This window comes from Porites lutea, chromosome 5 (genome assembly GCF_958299795.1).
Source record: "Porites lutea chromosome 5, jaPorLute2.1, whole genome shotgun sequence".
Lineage (NCBI taxonomy): Eukaryota > Metazoa > Cnidaria > Anthozoa > Scleractinia > Poritidae > Porites > Porites lutea.
This window is the reverse complement of record NC_133205.1, coordinates 39,718,013-39,732,569: the sequence shown is the minus strand read 5'-3', so window position 1 is coordinate 39,732,569 and position 14,557 is coordinate 39,718,013. Positions and strand designations below refer to the sequence as shown.

General features: G+C 38.1%; 2 protein-coding genes across 2 annotated transcripts in view; both read left to right on the top strand.

Moving 5' to 3' along the window:
• Nucleotides 1-466: 466 nt before the first annotated feature.
• LOC140939015 (uncharacterized) lies at nt 467-3,927 on the top strand. The gene has a single exon (XM_073388574.1). It carries the CDS (start codon nt 829-831, stop codon nt 3,778-3,780), a length of 2,952 nt encoding a protein of 983 aa, XP_073244675.1. The 5' UTR covers nt 467-828; the 3' UTR covers nt 3,781-3,927.
• A 9,550-nt stretch (nt 3,928-13,477) lies between these two features.
• The window catches only part of LOC140938911 (tetratricopeptide repeat protein 4-like), a 12,523-nt gene continuing 11,443 nt past the window's right edge, over nt 13,478-14,557 (top strand). Inside the window, exon 1 of the mRNA XM_073388435.1 lies at nt 13,478-13,564. The gene's annotated coding sequence lies outside the window, so the exon portion shown is untranslated. The remainder of the gene's footprint in view (nt 13,565-14,557) is intronic.

The following is a 14,557-nucleotide window of genomic DNA, read 5'->3' as shown; positions in this document are numbered from 1 at the left end:
AGCTCGCGCGTATATAAAGGAAAGTACTTATAGTTGAAATGTGCAGTCAGTATGTGCCGAAAGGACTGCTTAGGTCACAGGGAGTGGAGGGGTTATTTGTGACCTTGCCTGTTGTTAAATGTTTTAGCTAATAGCTCTGTTCGCCTGTGTCTACTGTTAAGAATCGGGTCCTGAGGTTGGAATCGATAACAATGAACAATCCACTGCATGTGTTAGATCATGATAAGACCAATTACAACACCTACAGAAAATAAACAATTATTTGAATTGTCCTAAATGATTTTCAGTTTCTCCTAACTTCTGTCGTATTTGTTCTTTAAAAGAAAAATTTCGAAATTAAAGACTTTCTCGATACTATACTTTTTGGAACGCATCACCTCTCTTTACGGAATGATATATTTCCAGATGATGAAAATGTAATGTAACATATGTCATAAATCATGTACGTTATTTATTTCATAGAAAAGTTGCACGAAGGCGACATACACAGTAGGCGACCTTGGCACTTTTGGTAAAATTGACAACTTTGAGAACAGGTCAGGAGAAGGAAAGGCGTATGGCAATGATCTTTACAACGCCTCTCACAGTTTGAGAGATTTTGAAAAAGCCATAGACAACTATGAACGTCACCTAAAAATTGCGAAGCAGTTTGGTAACAGAACGGAAGAAGGAGCGGCGTATTGCAATCTGGGCATCATCCGTCGCAAACAAGGAGATTTTAAAACAGCCGTAGACTACCATGAACGACATCTAAAAATTGCGAAAGAATTGGGTGACACATCGGGTGAAGGAAAGGCGTATTGCAATCTTGGCAATGTCTATCACGATATGGGAGATTTTAAAACAGCAATAGACTACCATGAAAGTAATCTAAAAATTACAAAAGAATTGTGCGACAGATCGGGAGAAGGAAAGGCGTATGGAAATCTCGGAAACGCGTATCACAAGCTGGGAAGTTTTAAAACAGCGATGGACTACCATGAACGTTGTCTAGAAGTTGCGGAAGAATTGGATGACACTTCGGGAAAAGGAGTAGCGTATTGCAATCTTGGCAACGTCTATCACAGTATGGGGGATTATAAAAAAGCTATAGAATACCATAAACAAAGTCTAAAAATTGCCGAAAACTTGGGAGACAGATCGGGTGAAGCAAAAGCGTATAGCAATCTTGGATGCGCCTTTGACGGTTTGGGAGATTTTAGAAAAGCCATAGACTACCATGAACGTGATCTTAAAATTGTAAAAGAACTAGGGGACAGATTGGGAGAAGGAGAGGCGTATAACAATCTTGGCATCGCCTATCGCAATCTGGGAGATTTTAAAAAATCCATTGATTTTTTTAAACTTTATCTAAAACTTTCCACACAATTGGGTGACAGATCGGGAGAAGGAAGGGCGTATTGCAACTTGGCCGTTGCTCATTACAGTATGGAAAATTTTAAAATAGCCATACACTGCTATAAACGTCATTCGGAAATCGCGAAAGAATTGGGTGTCAGGTGGAGAGAGGGAGAGGCATATGGCAATCTTGGTGACTCCTATCACAGACTGGGAGAATTCAAAACAGCCATAGACTACTATGAACGGTGTCTGGAAATTGCGAAAGAACTGGGTGACAGGTCGAGAGAAGGAGCGGCGTATGGTGATCTTGGCAACGTCCATTACAGACTGGGAGATTTTAAAACAGCCTTAGACTACCATGAACGGCATCTCAAAATTGCGAGAGAACTGGGTGACAGATCGAGAGAAGGAGTGGCGTATGGCGCTCTTGGCAACGTTCTTGTTAGTCTGGGAGATTTTAAAACAGCCAAAGACTACCATGAACAACAAGTAAAAATTGCGAAAGAATTGGGTGACACATTGGAGGAAGGAGTGGCGTATGGAAATCTTGGCAACACCCATTACCATATGGGAGATTTTAAAACAGCCATAGACTACTATAAACGACTACTAAAAATTGCCAAAGAATTGGGTGACACATCGGGAGTAGGAAAGGCGTATGGTAATCTTGGCAACGTTTATCGCAGTCTGGGAGAATTTAAAGCAGCCATAGACTACTATGAAGGTGATCTTAAAATTGCGAAAGAACTGGGTGACAAATCGGAAGAAGGAAATGCGTATGGAAGTCTTGGAAACGTCTATTACAATCTGGAAGATTTTAAAACAGCTTTAGACTACCATGAACGTGCTCTAAAAATTGCGGAAGAATTGGATGAAACGTCGGGAAGAGGAGCGGCATATTGCAATCTTGGTAACGTCCATTACAGACTGGGAGACTTGAAAACAGCCCTAGACTACCATAAACGTCATTTGAAATTTGCGAAAGAACTGGGTGACAGATCGGGAGAAGGAAACGCGCATGGAAATCTTGGATGCACCTTCGAAAGTCTGGGAGATTTTGAAACAGCCATACATCATTATGAACGTCACCTAGACATTGCAAAAGAATTGAGTGACACATTAGGAGAGGCGAAAGCTTGTTGGAATTCAGGTACATTTTGTGAATATGTAGGCCAAGTTCCAATGGCTAAGGGATACCATCAGAGCAGTATTACTTTGTTAAATAATATCAGAGATCGTCTTCAATTTGACGACAAGTTGAAAATAAGCTTTCGTGATCGATACCAAGGAATATACACTGCACTTTGGCGCTTGATGTTAAGAGAAGGCAAGTATACTGAGGCTTTGATTTCTGCGGAGAAGGTTCGGGCACAGGGTCTAAGAGATCTTATGGTATTTAATTATGGATTTGAAGTGAATGATATTGAATCAAGTGAAGATCACAGGTCCTTTCCTCCGAATACCATATTTATGGCAATTGTAGAAAACGAATTAGTCTTTTGGGTTTGTCAGAACTGGAAGGAGGTTAAATTAAGAAGAAAGGAAGTCAGTTCCCAGTATGACACTAGCACTTATTTACAGTCTCTTGTCGATGATATGGGTGAAAGTGCCTTGAATACACTATACGACATCATCATTGATCCTATTAAAGATCTGTTTTCGGGAAATGAACTCATATTCGTGCCTGAAGGCCCACTTTGCTTGGCTCCCTTTGCTGCATTTAAGGGCCCAAACTCCGAACACCTCTGTGCATCATTCAGAATTCGCTTGATTCCATCTCTCACCAGCTTGAAAATGATTGGAGATTGTCCGGTAGATTATCACTGTAAGTCTGGCGTGCTTCTTGTTGGTGACCCATGGGTGCAAGAAGTGACAGAGCGAGAGCAGTTGCCATATGCCAAAGAGGAAGTAGAGATGATTGGTGAAATGCTTGGTTGTACACCTCTTGTTGGAAGACAAGCCACAAAGGATGAGGTATTAAGACGAATCGGTTCGGTTGCTTTGGTTCACATCGCTGCACATGGCAGCATGGAAACGGGCGAAATTGCCTTGGCGCCAGATGATGCTAAGATGGATTTCATTTTGACAATGAGAGATGTACTGCGTGTTAAAATGCGTGCGAGACTGGTTGTACTCAGCTGTTGTCATAGTGCTCAAGGAGAGATAAAAGCAGAAGGCGTGGTTGGCATAGCACGGGCATTTTTGGGTGCTGGTGCTCGTTCTGTTCTGGTGTCGTTGTGGGCGATTGATGACAAGGCCACTCTTGAGTTTATGAAAAATTTCTATCAATTTCTTGTGACAGGAAAAAGTGCCAGTGAAGCCTTAAACCAAGCAATGAACTGCATGAGAGAATCTGAGGAATTTGGTGTAGTCAAGTACTGGGCACCGTTTGTGCTCATCGGTGATGACGTCACATTAGAATTGTCAGGATACGAATAAATTTCCTTAAAGGTAAAGGTTATTTTGCTTTTGAAAACACTGTTATACTACACGGACATCGTTTTGTACAGTATTTTTCTACCCCCTATAAACGCTTTTAATAAGTCTGGGCGCCATCTTGAATGACGTCATTCGCGGAAAGATCATACACGTGGCCAAAATGGCTTCCAAAGATGAAAGCCCTGCACAGATCACATGAAAAATTGTAAACAACACACTGCTTATTAACAATTGACGGCTTGATTTCTTTGGGTCTGAGGTCTGAGGTCTGAGGTTGTTTACAATTTTTCATGTGATCTGTGCGATGCAGATTATGTCGGGTACACAGCCCGACACCTTCATCAACGCATTGCTGAGCACAAAAATTCGGCAATCGGTAGACATTTCTTAGAAGCTCACGGTAACAACAACCTTTTGAGAGAAAGCCAATTCACGGTTTTAAGAAAGTGCCAGAGCAAATTTGATTGTTTAGTATTTGAAATGCTCTTCATCAAGAAACTTAAGCCCAATTTAAATATTCAGACGGACTCCATACGTGCGAAACTCTTTGTTTAATATTTTCTCACGTTACAATTTTTAATCAGCTATTGTTGTTTTTTTAGTATTTATAGACCAAAAATCACTAACTTATTTTGACTTGATAATGACGTTCAGCTAACGTCGAAACGTCGTCGCTTTTTAGCAATTTTTTTAATCTTAAAATGATTTTAAGAAATGTTTTATCGCAATTTTTTATAGTGAAATGCTTTTCAAAATCACTTCTTGTTCGTATAGTTCATTTACTGCAGTTTAAATGGATGCAAAGTTCTAAACTTGGTATGTGAAAGGGGAACCATTTGTCAAGGTATAAAAAATGGCATTTAAGACATACAAAAGGGTCTTTGGTGGAGCCTCCCTGTATAAAACTCCGTTGAGTACCCCCCAGACCTCTAAAATCCATACCCGATTTCAGACCTGGGGCCCGTTTCTCCAAAGTCCCGGTAACTTTACGGGCCCGAAATCAAATATTCAAATCGAAATAAAAAGAATAAGAGCGCGGGTCCTGGCCATAAAACTACTCCATTTTGTTTCACTACTGATAGTTTTATCACGTTCGATGCAAAACTATTGAAACGTCGATCTTTAATGTAGACGGAGACAGCTTACCGGGCCCGTTAATTATCGGGACTTTCGAGAAATGAGCCCCTGGCCCTTAGGGAGAAATTATGTTGTCATTACTTAGATTAGAGCGCAAACAAAAAAAATTCTTCAAATCCACTTCGAATTCACATATTTTCTCTCTTTCTTACTCATTTGGAATTGAAACGATAAATACGTTCATACAATCCCGTAGTTCCCTCGAAAACCATACCAGATTCCAGACCAAAATGGGCAAAGTGTATACCCGTTTTCAGACCAAAAGGGCGCAAAGACCCTACCTGATGGGGCGGCACATACCTATATAGCTTATATAAGGGAGTACCCCCCGGGACATTCTGCTCCCTTGTTCGTTCATTTGGACGTGATTTACATTTATTTCTGGCATTTTTCAGTATTTTTGCAAAACATTTTATCTTTCCATACAGGTACCTTAAGCAGACAAGCTCGACATGCAACTGAGAAATTGAGAAAGTATGATCAGTGAAGTAAAACAAACAAAATACTGTTCATTTTTCAACAACAGACCTTATTCCAATTCCCGCCATCTTTGTACTTATTGCGTTAGGATTGATGGGATAAATAGCTGTCTCGTGATTTCTCAGGGGGTAAACAAGTGAAAGAAGCTGTTAACACAAAAAACCGCGGTCGAGTTTGTCCATTCTAAACAACAGAAAATGAAGAACATTTATCTTAAAGACGATAATGGCAAATTATGGGTGGAAGTGATCATTGCTACTTTTTTGAATGCAATTCCAACCGTAGATGTCCTCACAGCAAGCAATAATGAAGTAAAACTTGTGAAAAGTCAAACTGTACATTTTGCAACACTAAAATCATCGTCTCCTTTTGAGAAAATAAACCGAAACTCGACTGCGATTACTCGTATTAGCAAATTTTATCTCTTGTTTGCCCCCTGAAATGATGGCCGGTATAGTAGAAGAGAATAGATGTTTTATTTAGCCGCCGTAGTTTTATCAGCTAAAGCTGGTTTACTTAAAAGCCGTCTTAAAAAATGTATTTATCTATCAGAGTTTCAAGTTAATATTAGTTGTGAAAAAGAAAACATATATATGTAAAACTAGGTATTAACCTTTGATAAAATATTCTAAACTAGGATTATAGTAAGGAATCAAAGAAGCTGGGAAGCAAGCGGTCTATAGTTTAGATTTAAATATACCGATTTTGATAATTAGGTGACTAAAGTAAATAATGGTATAGATATGGAAGTTACGCAAGAAGGCTGGTAAATATACCGAATTTTTGAAAAATGGCAATTTTGGTTTGTAATTTTGACATCAATTTTGGCCAAACTCTAGCCCCAGGCTCCTCTCTGTCCAATATCTTGAGGACATGCATAAACGGAAAGTTCTACTCTATTATGGTAGAGTCCAACGTCAAATCTATTTGGCAGCACAATTTACCAATAGATTTTTATGGCGCCTTTAAAATGCCCTCCAGAAGGCTGGACTTTTGGTGTTTAAAGGGCAAAAAATGAGGACCCCCCTCCTGAAACTTCAAAACTAAAAGTCAGAGAAGTGAGCCAAAGTGGCTTTTGAAATACCTCATCACACCCAGCTTCAGTTTCAGCCAAATCGGTTGACCACAACTGTTGGCCCCAAGAACACTCTCTCAGACAGTGACACCCAGAAGTAGAGTACGTGTATATGAAACTTGAAAACAATGTTCTACACTCTACTGAACTAGCGGTTACATATTTTACGGACAAAATCAGGAAAGAAGTTGACAATGGAAACATCGTGGGTGCTGTTTTTATCGATCTGTCAAAAGCATTTGACACTGTTAGTCATTCATGCCTTCTTAACAAGTTGCCGTCTTATGGAATTAACAATAAGGAGCTTCATTGGTTTACTGATTATTTGTTTTCTCGAACGCAATCAGTCCAATTCAAAGGTGCTTTGTCAGATGCCAATCCCATATTTTCTGGAGTTCCACAAGGAAGTATATTGGGTCCGCTATTGTTTACTATCCTCTTCTCTCCGCCTCTTCAGTCAACCTCAATCATCACTTATGCGGATGATACAGTAATTTTCACGGCTGCTAAAGATCTGGAATCCATTCAAAGGCATCTCAGTGAAGATTGCCACAACCTGTCTTCTTGGTTTCGTGATAATGAGCTTGTCCTTAATCTAAAAAAGGGCAAAACTGAGTGTATGATCTTTGGTACTGCCAAAAGGCTTAATGCATTGAATGGAAGACAACTAGCCTTGACTGTAAATGGAACACTGATTAATACCACGTCATCGTATAAATACTTGGGCGTAAACTTGGATTCATCCTTAAATCTCGAATCACATTTTGACAAAATGTATAAAAGAGCAGCTGGAAGATTTAATTTACTCAGGAGAATCCGACCTTTAATCGACAAGAGCAGTGCTGAGAAAATCTACAAAGCAATGATTCAACCTGTTTTTACGTACTGTGGAACTTTGGGTCTCTGTTGGTCACATTCCCGTAAGAGTCGAATTGAAAGCATTGAACGTCGAAGTCAGAAAGTCATTGGTGGAAATTATCAAGTCCAGGCAGTGGAGAGTTTAATAAAGAGGCAGTCCTGCCAGCTTGTGTTTGATTGTCTTCAGGATAATGTCTGTACCCCTTTTAAAGGATATTTTACAAAAATTGAACACAACATTAACACTAGAAACAATGGGTGTTCACTAAAACTTCCCAAAACCAAATTAGAATTTGGACGGAGAACTTTTGCCTTTCAAGGGGCTCTAGTTTATAATACTTTACCTCGTCATTTAAGAACTGTAAACTCTAGGTTTCTTTTTAAGAGTAATTTAAAACAATTTTTTCAATAGTATTCCATAATTCATAACTCTTTTCAGTCTTGTAAGTCGATGATTTTTACAGATTTTGATTTTTAAATCTTAGATTTCTTAGTGTTATTTTATTCTATTTTCCTTTTTCGATTTTATTTTTTATTTTTTAGCTAATTATGAGATAATTACAGGACCCTTTTGATAACAGTTCTTTTTATTAGAACTGATAGGTTATCCTGTATAAATATTCGCGTTATTATTATTATTATTATTAATGCCAGTGAATAATGGGGTCGCTCACTTGTAAACACAAAATCTCGGGAGAAAATTTGTGACATTTGAGGCCCCATTTAATTACCTTGTCTTAATAATGCTGGTTCGTTAATTTAGAATCCCAGAAGAAGAAAACAAAAAAATCTAAAGTCCTGTAGTAGTGGCTTCTGTTTAATACGTGTTACTTGACAGTGAAACGTCCCTATAAAAAAAGAAACATGAAGTAAGTCAAATTTAATTGATCAACTTCTTCAAAGAAGTTAATGTATAGTCTTCTGTCTCTGGAAAGACTCCAGCTGCGTCCCTGTTTTCTAAGTAAGGGAGAAAACCAGATGCATAATCTGACTAGTTTCGGTTTCGGCACGTATGTGAACACCGAATGGTTTAAAAACTGAAATCACTTTAGTGAAGGTTATTGGCTTTAAAAAAACCCATAGGTGTAAACTTAGGGTCTCCTGCTCTGGTTAATGGTGATCAGACGAGTGTCAGTCTTCTTTTTCCTTTTTTTTTTTTTTTTCAGTTGCCTAAGGCGAAAAAGCAGGCATTGTCTTAGGAAAAAAGGGGAAAACCCTAATATTTAACGCTGATTTATTCGGCTGAGCCTCTTGCGGAGTTCTAGCTCTGACATTTTGAAAAAGATTTCACTTGTTTAACTGGTTTTAAAGGTACATTTCATACAGCAGGGCCTTCACTTCTAAAATATTGTTCACCGAAAGAGGAAAATCAACTTGGAACATCTGGTTAAGGTAAGAACCGTCTAGTCGTGCTACTTCATTAAGTACTATTTGTGTTCATTGAAAAAGCGGAAATCGAAGAGAGTCGTAAGCCGTTCTCCATTTTCCTGTGAGATTGTCGCGAACGAGCGAAAGAGATAGAACCCTTCATGACTGAAACTCCTAAAAAGCTATTCATTGCCAGTCAGGATCATCCGCCAGAACCATCGGGACGGATCCGACAGCAGTTCAAAACACTTTTCAAAATATTGTTATTTGATCAAAAGATCGTTTTGAGCAGACTATTTTCATAACTAGTCATCAAAATTTTCACGAGACTGTTTTTGCTAAAAATAGGAACAGAATTGGTAACTTGAAAATGGATCCGTCTTCCTCCATAAAAACTCTTGCTGCCATTTGACTGAAGATGATAATAATGATAATAATAATAATATTGATAACTATTTATTCACAAATCCATAGAAAAGTGAAAAGGAGATAAAGGAGGTTATCCCTTTCTTCTAGTTTATCTCCTGATAATAAAACAAATTAAAAACATTAATATATTATTTACAACTGTTTAAAGTACTAAATATAAAATATCATAATATTAATATCACACGTTTAGAGAACTAAGAAAAATTGAAGAACTTGGAGAACTTGGAGAACTAGAAAAATTTGCAAGTTGACATTTCAGTCTGTTCTTAAAAGTATTTAAATTTTCCGCCTCAGCAATTTCCTTTGGCAGAATATTCGACTTGTCGATTATGCGTATAAAAAAAGAATGTTTAAAAGTATTTAAAGTTGAGGATCCAATCTTAAGTTTAAAACGGTGATTAGCTCTTAAGAGCCGAAAATCATGTGCAAACGTAAAATAAAGCTGAGTGATCTAATGCATTAAGTCTGTTTGTACAGGTAATCACATGATTTCGAGTGCAATTTGGAATAAATAAGCACGAGTAAATTTTTTCAAAGGCTAACAAAATTGCACAAGCCCGTAGGGCGAGTGCAATTTGTGGTCTTTGAAAAAATTTACTCGTGCTTATTTATTCCAAATTGCACGAGAAAAATTATGTGATTACTTATTAATAATATTCATGAAAAAATTGCGAGATAGCTTTAAAATCTCTTTAATAGGGAGTCAACCCGCGTAAATTACGTGCAAAAATAAATTGTTCAAATGCTGCAAATATCATCACACGTGCAGTCAAAACAACATTTTGCTCGATGTTTTTAAAGTTTGCAAGCTGCAGAAACGGGAATTCATGGAATTGTTCAATGTGTTTGAAATAAAGATTCTGGGTTATTACCTCGAGTTTTCCGCTCTTCCAGAGAATTTCTTCTTCCTCCTCTGATACTTGCCGAGCTTTGTTTGGACGCTTACCACGGCCAGCCAAGCGAAGCTGTTTCGCTTTTTCCTCTAACACCTCTTTGGACGAACTAAATTCTCGGTCACGTACAATGGACAGGGTGCAGCTTTTGTTCTTTAAGTGTCTATCAAGCGATGCCTTCATTACTTTAAGGCTTTCTGGTTCATAAATCTTCACCTTTTTTGTATTGTTTACTTCGGCGTAGAAATGCTCGGGCAAAGTGTTAAGCTCAGCCGGCTCATAATTTTCTATTTCATCAATAATTTCCTTACCTACGCACCAATTCTTCCAAAAAGAGAGCCAAAAACCAGTGCTTTTCGCAGTGTTTTCGTTTTTAGAGCAGTTTTTCAGCTCCTCTACAATTGTTTCGGTCGCAAAAGTAAATGTGCTGCAATCGCCAACCATTGCGGTTTTTGCTCGAAACTGGTCCGCAGCGGATCCAAATTTTGCGCCATTTAGATCACGCATTTGATTGGCTCTCAGTGAGTTCCTTTGTTTATTAGCCAATCAGAATGTCACGTTTGTTACTCTTTTCTGCACTGTGTTACCTAAAAACTGCATTCCTTGTAGCCAATCACAATCGAGAAATTTTTTCACGTATATTATTAATTGTCTTATAACACTCGGTAAGTGACGAAAATAATCTTCTTTGTTGGAGTGTTGGCTAAGGAACTAGACGTTCTTCGTAGGGAATGTCTTGCCCAATATTTCCAAGGGCGCATTTGGATGCTGCTCTTCGTTCGAGTCTTTATTTAAGGTGCGCACACCAAACTGGAGAGCAGTACATACTCGAGTAGTATCGGACATCCTAGGCTTATATAAAGTTTTGAAAACAAGTCAGGATCTTTAGGATCCACCGTTCGTCTTATGAATCCAAAGACACTGTTTGCCTTATTTGCGCATTTGTTGGCTTGCATAATCCATGACAAGTTCGAAGTAATGTAAATTCCAAGATCCTTAACTTCAGATACTGTTTTCAACTGCTTACCACATAGATGATATTGAGCGCTTAAGTAATCATTCTTTTTAGAAATGCGCATCACTTCGCATATATCAGTGTTAAATTTCAGTTGCCAGTCGTTGCTCCAAGATTCCAGGTGAGAAAGATCTTTCTGTAACTCTTCCGCATCTTCCTTAGTATCCCCGAGTACCCTATACACCTTCATATCATTTGCAAAGAGTTTTGTGTCTGACATAATATTTCTTGAGATATCATTGATATAAATGAGGAATAAAATAGGTCCCAACAAGGCTCTTTGGGGTTAACCAGACAACACGGAAGTCCAAGATGAGTGATGTCCCCGCATGTCGACGCCCTCGTATGGATTGGTAAGAAAACTTCTAAACCAAGACATGAGTGAAGCTTGGGTACAAAAGACGTTCATGTGGCACCGAGTCAAAGCTTTCGAAAGATCTAAAAAAAAAAAACATTTGTTGACAAACCTTTGTCGGAGAGTCTGTCCGAAGGCCTCGTGAAAATAGTATGGCAAATTAGGTATTTTCTTGACGCTCTTACAAAAACAACGAAAGCTTGTCTTTTTCAGTTCAAATGATATGTTACTCTTTTCTCGAAGTTACAATCAAGCTTTATTGTATCTACAGCTACATCTAAGCTTTCCGTCAACTCCTACCCTCGCAAAGAAAAAAGCGTTTCGTACTTTGTTGACACAGTGAATTTTACCACATTTTAGGATGTTAAAATATCGAGAGCCTGTAAATTTAGCGTTTGTGAAAGAACTCTTTTGGAAAGAAACATTTTTTCCTGTTTCTTATACTAAAATATTGATTTTTGGCCGCGAAAAGCTATCTGGCTATAAGTATATTAATTATCTGGCTATAAATATTTTAAGCGCGTACTGTGACGATTTTCCATGTTTTCTTCCTTCGACCGACACTGCTTGAAGTCATTAGAAATGATTCATACAGCAGGGGTATTTCGAATTCTCAGAATGTGAAGGGCCACCGAACGCCGAATGAACTGACTTTGAAGTTTAGTGATTAGCGTGTTGTAGAGCATGACGGTCATTTGCACAGGGCGAACTGAAAAGAAACTTGATTTACTCAGCACTGAGAAGAATGATTATGCATTCTGCGACTGTTCGGCCGTTATTGAATGTCTTAGCAAACGAAGTTATCTTTGTATTATTATACTGTACCTTAGTCAATCCTTAACCTGGTCATTGTAATGTATTATGGTCTTGTACTCATGTAACAAACTTCAAACACATAATGACTGATCAACTGAAGATTTGATTTCCCATTTTAGCCGGCTATGTAATAACAATTTCGTACCACACAACTGGTGCACCACTCATTGGAAAAAAATGGGGCAATTTTTTTCTGAAGAGTAAAGCGAGAAAATCCCCTTCCTTATATTTTGGCGCAGAAAGTTTCAACAAAAGTTTTGATGATCCCAAAAGGACAAATTTTTTTCCGCATTTATCATGTAGTTTCCTACTTTCGATTTCCCAGTTTTCAATTTGCTATAACCAATTCTCCGTGTGTCATTAGTATAAACATTCGTTTTTTTTTTTTTCACGGAAATGGGGGAAACCCCTAATCATTTACTACCTGCATGCTATCAGTTATTGATTTTCAGTTTCCAGCAGATCGAATGTTTGATACCGTCATTTTTTTTTTTTAGTAAACTGAGATTTATATTGGTCAACCAGTTTCAAAAGACGTAACGTACCTGCGCATGCACTTTGCGAACATCTAACTAAGGTAAGATACATATGATCGAGCTTTCGTCGTGAAATTTCCTGAAGTGTAGTTTCTAATGAAAAAAGCAGAAAGCAAATGTTTTAAGGAAGGTCGCATTAAAGTATTAGGAGGTTGCCACGTTTAAGTCCCGTTCAGACGTGGTACGTCACATAAACCGAATCGAATTTAAGCCGGATGAATCGATTGAGACGCCGATCATTATTCCAACCGAACGAAAAACCCATCTTTCAAAATATTACAAAGAAACACGCGCACGTAATTTTTCCTGTTCTTATTCTATTTGTACAAAGCACCCACATGGAAAGAATTTGGGTGACAGGGTTGGGCAGTCTTGTTTGGAAAACTTTGCATGCCTCTGGAAATATCCAGCTACGCGCCTGTTTTCAAGCACAAGAGAAAACCACCAGCCTAATTTCGGTTTTCGGCACTTATGTGAAAACAGAATGACTTAAAAAACTGAAATGACTTCCGAGAAGGTTAATGGCTTTAAAATAGCACATAGGTGAAAAACACAGTTTCAAGTATCTTGTTTTCAGTTGCCTGAGGCGAAAGTCAGGTATTGTTATAGGAAAAAGGGAAAAACCCCTAATTATTTATGATAAATTCTTCTGCTGAGCCTCTTGTACCTATTTTTGTATTCGTGTCACGTCAGTTGAAAGCAACTGTCATTTTCGAAAGAATTTCACTTACTCAGCTGGTTTTAAAAGCTATACCGTCAAGGTCTTCGCTTCTAAAATATTGTTCATCGTTAGGGAAATCAACTTGGAAACATCTGGCTGAGGTAAGATCCGTCTTGCCGTGCTTCTTCATGAAGTACTAGTGGTGTTCATTGAAAAAACGGAAAACGAGATAGGAATTAAGAGAGCCGTAAACCGTTTCCTGTGAGATTGTTGCGATCGAGCGAAAGAGATAAAAGCCTTCATGACTGAAACTCCTAAATGCGATTGTTAGAATCCGACATCAGTTCAAAATACAGGGGCAGCCAACGACACCCAAGGAAAATACAAATACACAGGGGCACCCAAGGAAAATATCTGTTCGGAAGACGATTTGAGATCTAGAAGTTTCGGAACATCTGTTATTAAATTTCTTGCTTGCCTGGCTCTCCTAGGATTTTCGAACACCCAAAAGATGGTTTAATTGCCCATTTTTAACGGATTTTCACCGCAAAACGGTCAACTAGAATTTTCGGGAGCCTTTTTCGGGCTAAAATTTTCCAAAAGGTAATCTTTGATCCCTGTAATTTTCGGTTCACTAGACTTCCAGCTAGGAAATCCGAACAGATGAAAAATTTTTAGGGGATAAAAATGTGCCTGTATCTACTGTTTAAATACTAACATACGTTCAACGATGCTATTTTTAAGTGGTTTTGAACTATATTCTCGTTGGGTACCCCTGAAAACACTTTTCAGAGCATAATTTATATTTTATCAAAAAATCGTTCTTAGTAAACTATTTTCAAATATAGTATTTAAAATTTACAGCGAGACTCCGTTTTAGCAAAAAATAGGAAACAGAATAATTAGGAAACTCGAAAATGGATCCCTTGTCCTACATAAACTGAATAAAGAGAATCTGGCCGAAGGTCTCATGAAAATTATGCAAATTAGGGCATTTTCTAAACGTTCGTACAAAAACAACGAAGTTTGTCTTCGTTTTTATAGTTTTGAATAATTTGTTACGCATTTCTCGAAGTTACAGTCAAGCTTTATTGTATTTAATTAGGCTTTCCTTCATATTCTACCCTCGCAAAGAAGGTAGTGTTTCGTACTTT